Source organism: Phaethon lepturus, unplaced genomic scaffold, assembly GCF_000687285.1.
Source record: "Phaethon lepturus isolate BGI_N335 unplaced genomic scaffold, ASM68728v1 scaffold16933, whole genome shotgun sequence".
NCBI classification, from domain to species: domain Eukaryota; kingdom Metazoa; phylum Chordata; class Aves; order Phaethontiformes; family Phaethontidae; genus Phaethon; species Phaethon lepturus.
This window is the reverse complement of record NW_010527138.1, coordinates 11,993-21,080: the sequence shown is the minus strand read 5'-3', so window position 1 is coordinate 21,080 and position 9,088 is coordinate 11,993. Positions and strand designations below refer to the sequence as shown.

General features: G+C 43.2%; 1 protein-coding gene across 1 annotated transcript in view; it reads left to right on the top strand.

The window, feature by feature from the left end:
• Window positions 1–3,201, top strand: part of CERS3 (ceramide synthase 3) — a 32,245-nt gene extending 29,044 nt beyond the window's left edge. Inside the window, exon 10 of the mRNA XM_010283302.1 lies at window positions 3,070–3,201. Within this exon, the coding sequence (XP_010281604.1) occupies window positions 3,070–3,201 (132 nt within the window). The remainder of the gene's footprint in view (window positions 1–3,069) is intronic.
• Window positions 3,202–9,088: the final 5,887 nt, after the last annotated feature.

The window sequence follows — 9,088 nt, the reverse complement described above, 5'->3', positions numbered from 1 at the left end:
TCCTGCTGCTTTGGAATATTTAAGATATTATCCCAAATGCAGGGGTTTCCAGTGTGCTGGAAAACACATTTACATGTTTTTAATTACTACACATAGTGCCTTTAATCAGAGCATCCAACTTGACAGCATTAAAACTGGGAAGCAAATCCTACCCAAGTTTCCAGTTCCGTGCCAGAAATGCCAGCTCATGCCTATAGGAAATGGGAATTGATGTCATGTATCAGCTATTGTTCAAAGCAAAGCAGACTGCCAGCTTTTCTTAAGCAGAGGCTTGAGTACCAGCAACTTCTGTGGACCACAATGAGGTACTCGAAATATGCACTCACAAACTTTACTGACTCAAGTCCATTCACAGTGAGCACAAAAGCACTCCTCTCCCGTCGCGCCCCACGTTTTCAGCCTCAGCCAGAGACTGCTCAGGAAGGTGAGAGTACATCCAGGGAGTCTGGCAGATTCTGCATCAGACACTGTACTTAGGCTTAGTTTGCATTTTTTTCTGAAACATTTCTGGTGGCAAAAAAAAAAGTAACAAGCCTCCCCCACACCCCTCCAACATTTGTCTTTTACTGCGAATACAAATTGCAAAACTACTAGGAGCGAGAGGGGTGATCTGGAAGAGGCAGAACCTCATAAATTGTTTGTGTGGGAAGGGCTATCTTTCCTTTTCTCTAACTGATGGCATGCCAAGTTTATTTTACAGTATTTACAGTAAGTTTTGTTTGTTTTGATACCCCTTGTACGTTGTTAGGGAAAAGGCAAAAGAAAATCTCCAGGAAGTTTATAGTTTCTGTTGAGGCAGAGCATAGGCTTTAATTCTCTTTCTAGTCCTATAAATTTTACTAGATGCGTAATATATAAAGGGATATAAGATTGCAATTGGATGAGCTGTCATTAATTTTCTCTGTATGAATTTGGTGCTTAAGAAAGATGTCAGACCAGCATGCTAAGAAAGTGAAATCAGATACAGGATGGGCAGGAACGACACTGGTTTCTCCTTCCTGCGTCTTATCTCTGATCTTGGCACATCACTCCGGGAGCAGGAAGAATGTGCAGGCTGTGCCTGTTTAGTTGAGGTCTAGGCAGATGACAAGGAGACCAAATCTGTCCGTGACGGGGCGATCCCCGGCGTGGCTGTACAGGCAGCAGATTGTCTGCACAAGAGCTGACGTGCCTCACGCCTGCACGCAGCTCTGGAAGAGCCTCAGCTCTCCATCAGCAGGCAGCCCTGCAGGCTAAACACCCCTGCCTTACAAAAAGGCACCGTGCCACCTGCAGTCCTCAATACTTGAACATTGACACTGCCGAATACCTGGCTGTTAAATTTTGGGAGTTCCCGTTAATGAACTACATACCCTGGTGCTAATGGGTGAGTTGTCAGACGCAGTGTGAGCGCCCAGCTTTTGATCCCCAGCAACAGGGAAGCTCCTGGTTTTAAGTGAGAGGCGGTCTATTAAGTCATGAAATACTGGAGAGGGAATGACTATTGCCCATCTCTTTGCAACACAAGAACTAGAGATTATCATGTGCATCTATCAGGTGGTGTCAGATCTACCAGGAACCTTTCAAGTAACTGGAAGAGACAACCAGTGGTGGCTGCTAATCACACAGGAAGCGGCTGGAGGTGGGGAAAGTTTCTGAGGTGCCTGCTTTGATCTCCTTTCTGTTCTCAGTCACCCACTTAGGCAGAAAAAAGTGTTTACTTGATTTACGGTGCCTTTAACTAGGGCATCCTACCCTGAGCCTGCAGAGCAGGTTATCAGTGGGTATGGAAAGTCCTTCCAGGGAGGCAGGTACTGCTCTTGTAAGTTGTTGCACTGAAAGGGCAATACAGATGTTTGGTTTTAACGCCAAAGCCTCAACTGTTTGAACCGAACTACTGAACGCATTGTAGGGTTATGGTAAGGGCTGAGAAATAAGAGACTAATGGGATATTTTATGTACCGTGCCAAAAAGCATGGAATTGTCTTACTTCTCCCTAACCTTTGCTGTGAAATACTGGATAGACTCAATGTCTTTTCTCTGTATGGTGGAAACATTCATTAGCAAGTGCCATGGTTGACTGGGGATGGAGCTGTTCCTATAGAGCTGGGAAGGGATTTTTCATAAGGGCAGACTGTCTTGCTGACCCCCTTTCATCTTTGCTAATGGAGCAGCCATCCCCTCCTCCCCGGCATTTCCCTTCGCAGGATGAGGTACCCAACATGTGTATGATAGCTGTATAAAGACATGGGCCTCCCCTTTGCAAATGTTGATGTGATGTATACACCATCAAGCAGGTAAGAATATTTTAGGGTCAGTAAGTCTCCTTAAGCAAAGCTAATACCAGGAGATGCTGGCACAACTAGTCACTGTTTAGTTTACACCTGTCAGAAGCAGGCAGCCTCTCAACTGTCTGTGTTTGGGTGAGTGTATTAATCATATTTAGCTTTTATACAATATTCTTTTCATCTTCCCTGCACTTCACAATTGTTAATTAATCCCACAGCACCCAGGGATTACTAGTAACGCTTGACAAGGGAAAGCAGAAACAAGCAAGAAGAGGTCAAACGACTGGGCTAAGGTCATGGAGGAAATTTTATCTAAGAACATTAGGTTCTGGAAGATTAAAGTGTTGTTCACTGGTCTCTCCTTGGATGCCAGCCTCCATTTTGTGGGGAGGGAGTGTTTCTGGGGGCAAGTTTTGATACTGTCTAGTGTGTTTAGAACTCCCCTTTCATTTGTTCCCTTTAGCACATTTTTTTTTGCTGAGGCAAATGAAGGACAGAGGAGTTCTGTCTTCAGAGGATAATGGGGAATTTCCAAGAAGGGAGAACATCTCATTTTCTGGAACTCTTATGCACCATCTTTTCATTTTGCAATTACAGGTGGGGGCACTTGACTAATGAAATTAATTGGCTGTTTTTTCAAAATCATTGCAAAGATCTAGATATGCAGCTCACGTTAAAAATAAAAGATTTGCTTATAGGCTGTTTTGGAAGGTCTGTACTGCGCTGACAATAGCAGTCCGGTAACTTACTTGGAAGTAAACAAGAAGTATAGAATATGCTCATGACGCTTTCTTTTCCCTAGGACTTGAAAGATGACCGGAGTGATGAAGAGGAGGAAGATTCTGTTACAGATAATGAAGAGGAGTCCACAAAGAATGGCAACAAGAACGGCTGTGGGTCAAGCAAACACCTCCTAAACAGCAGTCACCACTAGCCCCCTCCTGCCTCACCTCCTGCAGTGATTTCTGCTCTGTTTTTAACACAACCTACAGGATAGAATTTAAGTCAAAAGGCTTATGAGAGACTGTGATTGATTAATTGCTGGCTACTGGACCTGGAAAAAAGCCCAGTTTAGAGGGGAGGGAAAAATTGCATAACATGACAAAATGTGTTAATGACCCACTTTCTAAGTTGTTGCTAAGTGTTTGGACACACTGACTGTTCCACTCTAATGGTGCTCGACACGTTCAAAGCTCAAGAGCATCAGATCATTTAGTGTCCCATTGATTCTAATGTTGTTTTTCAATCTGATATAAGAGATATTTCGCTGGGCAGTTTAATTCACTGAAGTTTTGTGGTAGGTAGGTAGTGTGAACCAAAATTAGTCAGTGTGGGAAAAATCTGGCAGTGGTGTACAGTGACTAACATTTTAGTCTTTTCAGTTTAAACCCTCGTCAAGATGGCTATTTTTTTTGAGTTAGATTTTATTTCCTGGAGACCAGTGGAAGTTAACATGGAGGAAGTAAAATTATTTGCTTATGAAGAGCTGACTTCACTGCAGAAATATAGTCTTTCTCCAAAATATGCTGTATGATAGCTCAAATATTGTGTTCTAAGATTTACCTGTCAAGAAAGTCACTGTTAAAATAGCAAAACTTGGCCCACATTCTCCATTGAGCTCCAGGTTTCACAAATGTGTTTAATCTCAGTCATTTTGGCCCAGTGTTAGAACAGAAGGTGCAGTGGGAAGGGAAGACAGTGAATGAAAATTGGGTCTTCTTACAGATTCTATGCACTTCTTATTTGTCTTCAAAACTGCTGAACACCCCCTGCTCCTGACACATCTACAGCCCAGAAGATTAAAAAGAAGTCTTGTCCATTCCCTTCTTGTGAGCTTGTCTCAAGGCAGCAATGTTGGATGACTGTCTTCTCAGGAGCGAGTCTGCTAAATTCTGTTTTGTGCATCTATCTGGGCACTGGGGGAGCATGGGGCTAGCAAGGAATGCCACCTCGACAGTGCTGTGTATTCATTTGATATCAGGATCTGTATTTCCATCTCTGCTGCCTTTGAAAACAGGGATTCACATCAGCTGGAGCCAAACTTGGATGTGAGTGTGTGACTTAGGCCACGTACTGTTGTTTATGCTGTAAGAAGTGGAGGAACAGCGGATGTTTTATCCGCTCTTCTTACCGAAAGTGCCTCTGTCGTAAGTTGGCACTTGTGTTCTAACGCTAGGGCAGAGTGCCGCAGCGTTTTCAGTCCCAGGGCTTTCCGAGGAGAGCCGGGGCCTTTTAAACAGGGCGGTACCAGTCTCATTTCCAGATGCATTAGCTCACAAGGTCATAAATGATTTGTGTCAGAAGTTTTAGAGGTGAGAGAACCTCTCCCTGTGGTTCTACAGTAGCTGAGATCATCTGGTGAACTAAATCCAGTAGCTTGATAGAGACCGGAGGGGAGCACTGCTAGGACAGTCTTAGTGCAAAGCTTTTGGTTCGGAAAGGCTCTTTTCCCCTGAAGGCTGCTCAGGCAGGAACTTGGTGACCTACGGGAAGCACTATACGACTGACTTGTTTTCTCAAGCTTTCCTTGGCAAAGGGGGATTTAATTCAGTGACTGAAGCATTTGAAAGAATGGGAAATGTTTGGGATCTCAGATATGAAGAAAGAAGTGTTTTCTGTGCAAGTTACAAGAAACTGTAGGAGTACTTTGGTACAGAGGCTGGTGGTGTGAAAATATTTACATATAGTCTGTTGAACTAGGCTGTGTTTAATTTTTTGCTTGTATTTTGGACCATGTCATACCCTAAATGTTTGTTTTACCACAAAGAGAATTACACTGAGAAAGGAGTATGGCCTCCAGCTTCTAGGGAGGATGGGAAATGTGCAGTAGTGGAATGGGACTCCTGAACCAGTGCTTGTAGTTAAGTAGTGCTGCTTGGGCTGAGCGGGCAGAATTCCCTCAGTGGCTGTTGTATAGCAGTGTGCTTCCTTACATCGCTGTGGAGAATACCTTAAATACTGCAGTGTGGGTTTATTGGAAGTGTAAGTACTTATTACATCATCTAAAGCAACTGGTGAGTTTGGCAGGGTCACAGTTGCTTATCGGGGCCTGTTTATTGCCTGCATGAAAAGAACTGGCCTTTCCTAACAAAATGTAGAAACCCGATGTCTCGGAGGCTTTACTCGCCCTTTGAGAGCAGTGGAGACAACGATGGTTTCTACAAGACATAATGAGGTTTTGGGAGGTGGCCAGGGTATTGTCATTTGATTTTGGTGCCAGAAAGCTTGCCTGCTATGAGTAGGAAAGGAATTCAGGAAACACGAAGAATGATGTTGTCACAGGAGCGAGCCTCTGAACAACTACTGAGTTTTAAACTGGAATTTATAGTCTCATTGAGGCCAAGTCTTGCCCTTCCTACTCGGACAAGTCTCCCACTGAAGCCAATTAACTCTATTGGAGTTTTGCCTAGGAAAAATTTTGGATTGCAGCTATCCAACCCAATTACAAGACCTGTTGTTTTAAATCGATGTGAAACTAGGGTCTTAAAGGAAGAGTAAAAGGTAGATAAATACATTCAAACATAAAATGTTGAGGCAAATTTTGGGTGAGTACAGAAGAATATGGAAGAAAGTAACGTCCTGAAAGTGAAGATTAAGTCTAAGCACAGTAAACAACCAAATAACTACATCACACTGCAGTTAGGGGTAGGGAGGAAGGCAGCCCACGGAAGGCCCTTCAGGGGTTACTGTCATGGCCAACCAAAGTGATGAGACCTAAAAATTCTGAACATAAACCACTTGGTACTGGGGTCAAATACCCACAGCACAGAAAGAAGTGGGAACAGGTTGTCACAGTGGGACTGGACACATGTCCTGTGTTAACATCAGATTTGGCATTCGTGAAGTTACATGCATTTCATTTTCCACTTTTTACTGGTAGAAACAGAAGCAAGAAGCTGAGGTCATGGGGAACACAATTCATGCTAAAGAAATTAATGGCATGGTGCTTCAAGATTTTCAGTCTATTTGATACCCTTAATATTTTTTTTTTAATGTTACTGTGAAAAGAGTCTCAAAATGCAAGTGCAGAACAATTGTAGGTAATGTATATGAGCACAGATGACAGTATCTAATGCATTATTTTGACCATTTCACAAAATGGGTGTTAGTTTAATGCTTGGACACTGTGCATCTGGTTGTGCTATGTCACTTTGACCCTGCCAAAATATTTATGATAGAATTATAGAGTGAAAATGAAATCTTAGTCCATTAGAATCAGCAGAAACTCTCCTGTTCCATTTAATTCCTCTGAATTTTGTTCAGGTCCTCCTGTCTGTGTATACTGTGCTGCCTCTGTACTTGTTTACTACGTAGTTTTACCAATCTACTCTGGATTTGATTTACAGGTCTCCTTTACTCCACAGGACTCATTTTGTCAATTTGTATCATTCAGTATAATTATCTTTTTTTTTATTCTTAATGCCACTGAATCTGTCTGGTCAGTTATGCTACACACTATAAATAAATATTTTTTAAAAATAGGTGTTTATGTAAGGATTTCCTTGTTTTCCTGCTTTGCAGTGTCCTCCTCTCGGCTTTCCATTCCCTTCCAGCTTTCCAATGAGGGCCCATTCAGGAACTAATTCCTTACTCTTCCAAGATTTTCCCTTGCCTGGAAAAGGCTGGATGACTCCCATCCTTCTTAAGAGGTAACAGTGATTGCTGCAAATTAATTTTTTTTCTTCTGAACAATTCATGAATGGAGAGGAAGCAAAATTAATGGGTGCATCATCCATCATTTGTATTGTTCTCGATTTATGCTTTGACTAAAGCACTTGACAGTGGTCCTATGTACGCTAGGAACTACTTACTTTAGAATGCTGACACATTTTTGTATCTTTGCTCGTTTTTTATTGTGCATATTAGGGCTGCTGCTGAGTTTATGTGTATTTCAGGAATGTTAGAATCTAATATGTAAATACAGAGATTCTCTTTTTTCCCTAGGAGTGCTTCTGTCCATACACAGTCTGAGGTGCTGTTGCCCACTTAGATTGCCATGGGGTTGATAGTGAAACGGCTCATCATAAGCACACTTCAGACAACTCAGACATGTCTCTTAAGCTGGCAAAAGCAGGAAAACTGCTGAAAACAAGGGAGCTGTGCCGATTTGTATCAGCTGAAAACCTGTTCCATATTTCGTATTCTTTCCATTTCTGCCTCCATAGTTGGGAAGATCACAAAAGGTTCTGACTTACCATCTCTTCCCATGGGCAAACAAATGTAAGGGAAGGTGTTTCAACCCAAGTAATGAACTGTGGCAGAATACTTTGGTTTTATTATCTGAATTCATTTTTTTAAGCTTATGAGTAAGAACAGAGTAGATGGAAAACAAATTGAACAGGGATATGTGAGTTTTGGCTACAAACAACTTGCAAACTGTGAAGAATTAAAAAAAAAAAAATCTTGCTGATTTAGAAAGAAAAACACTATCTCCACAGGCGCTTCCCCCAGCTGTGGGTTTGAAGAACAACAGATAACCAGTGGGCAGAAATGAAGGTCCATGCTGAGAATAAGAACATAGCCCAGTTGTGCAAATGCCGAAGAGAGGTAGTTAGATGGCTGTTAGCTGCCCAAGAGCTGGGGACCCTTTCTGTATGGAGCAGCATATAAGCAAAGAATGTACCTCTGAGCTGATTTCATAGGCAGTGCTCAAAATCACGGAAAATGTCCGTTCCTGTTTCCCGGTCTGTGTTAGGAGCTCCCTCCTGCCCTGTCTGTGCCATTCGGAGTCAGCGTTTTGTGTCTTGCCTGTCGAGTTTGAGCTTTGGCTGCCTAAGGTGTGGACCTTGAGTAAGATAAGCACCTCTGACGTTTTGAAGGTCACACAGGACATCTGTATTCCCACTGAGAATGTGATTTCTGCTTACGACATTTATGAAATGTACCCGATGCCCATGCTTTAGAGACAGAGGGTAACCAATGTGTCGGACAGCAAGGTGGCACTGTGAGTGACCAGCATCACAGAGAGGGAGCTGACCTTTCCTGAGCAGAGCTTCATGAATAAGGAGAAGAAAAGGCAGCAGAGACCTTGGCCAACTCATTGCACAGGTTTTTCTTACAGGCATAGGTGTGAAAGACACATTTAAAGGCTGCTTTCTCCAGGTCTTTAGTGTGGAGCATTTCCTCTCGCTCTGTCTCCACATTTCTGCATGATGCTACTTGGTTTATAGAAGTTTCCGCACAAGGTCAGAGCAGTTGTCGCTCACTTCTGAGAGCAGTCATCACCAAAAGCTTGAGAGCTGGATACCAAACCAGCCCAGGGTCATCCCTCTCCCACTCTGGTATGAGGGAGAGGTAGGTTTGTGCTCTGAAACATGATTTGGGGGAGGAAGGGTGTTACCATAAACAGTTGCAGCTCTAGATGTTCTTGCCACTCGTGTACAGCAACCAGCTGCTCTGTGCTGCAGGGGCTGGGCACAGCTTGAGTGAGGAACTTGGTTCAACCTTAGGTTCATTTCTTTGAGTTTCCATTGCCCAGCTCGTGTTTGCCATCCTGCCACTCAGGTTTCTGGTCACCTGCATTGCTCCTTAACCTCATCAGCAGAGATTTCTCCGTGCCTCGTCTCTGCTCCAACCTGTAGTAGCAGCAGTGTTTGCACCTACTTGCTTACTGAAGTGTAAGCTGTTTGGTATGTCACACACGGGAGAGGAAACTTCACAAAGTACTGGGACATTACAGGGGAGAGGGGAAATCATTGGCCAGAAAACTAGGACTACTGCAGGAAAAAAACTAGTTTCACTTTCTGTCCTGTCATCCACGTGCATTAAAATCTTAAGCAGCAGAGAGGAGGTAAAGCCCTGACATTAATCCCTTTTGTCAG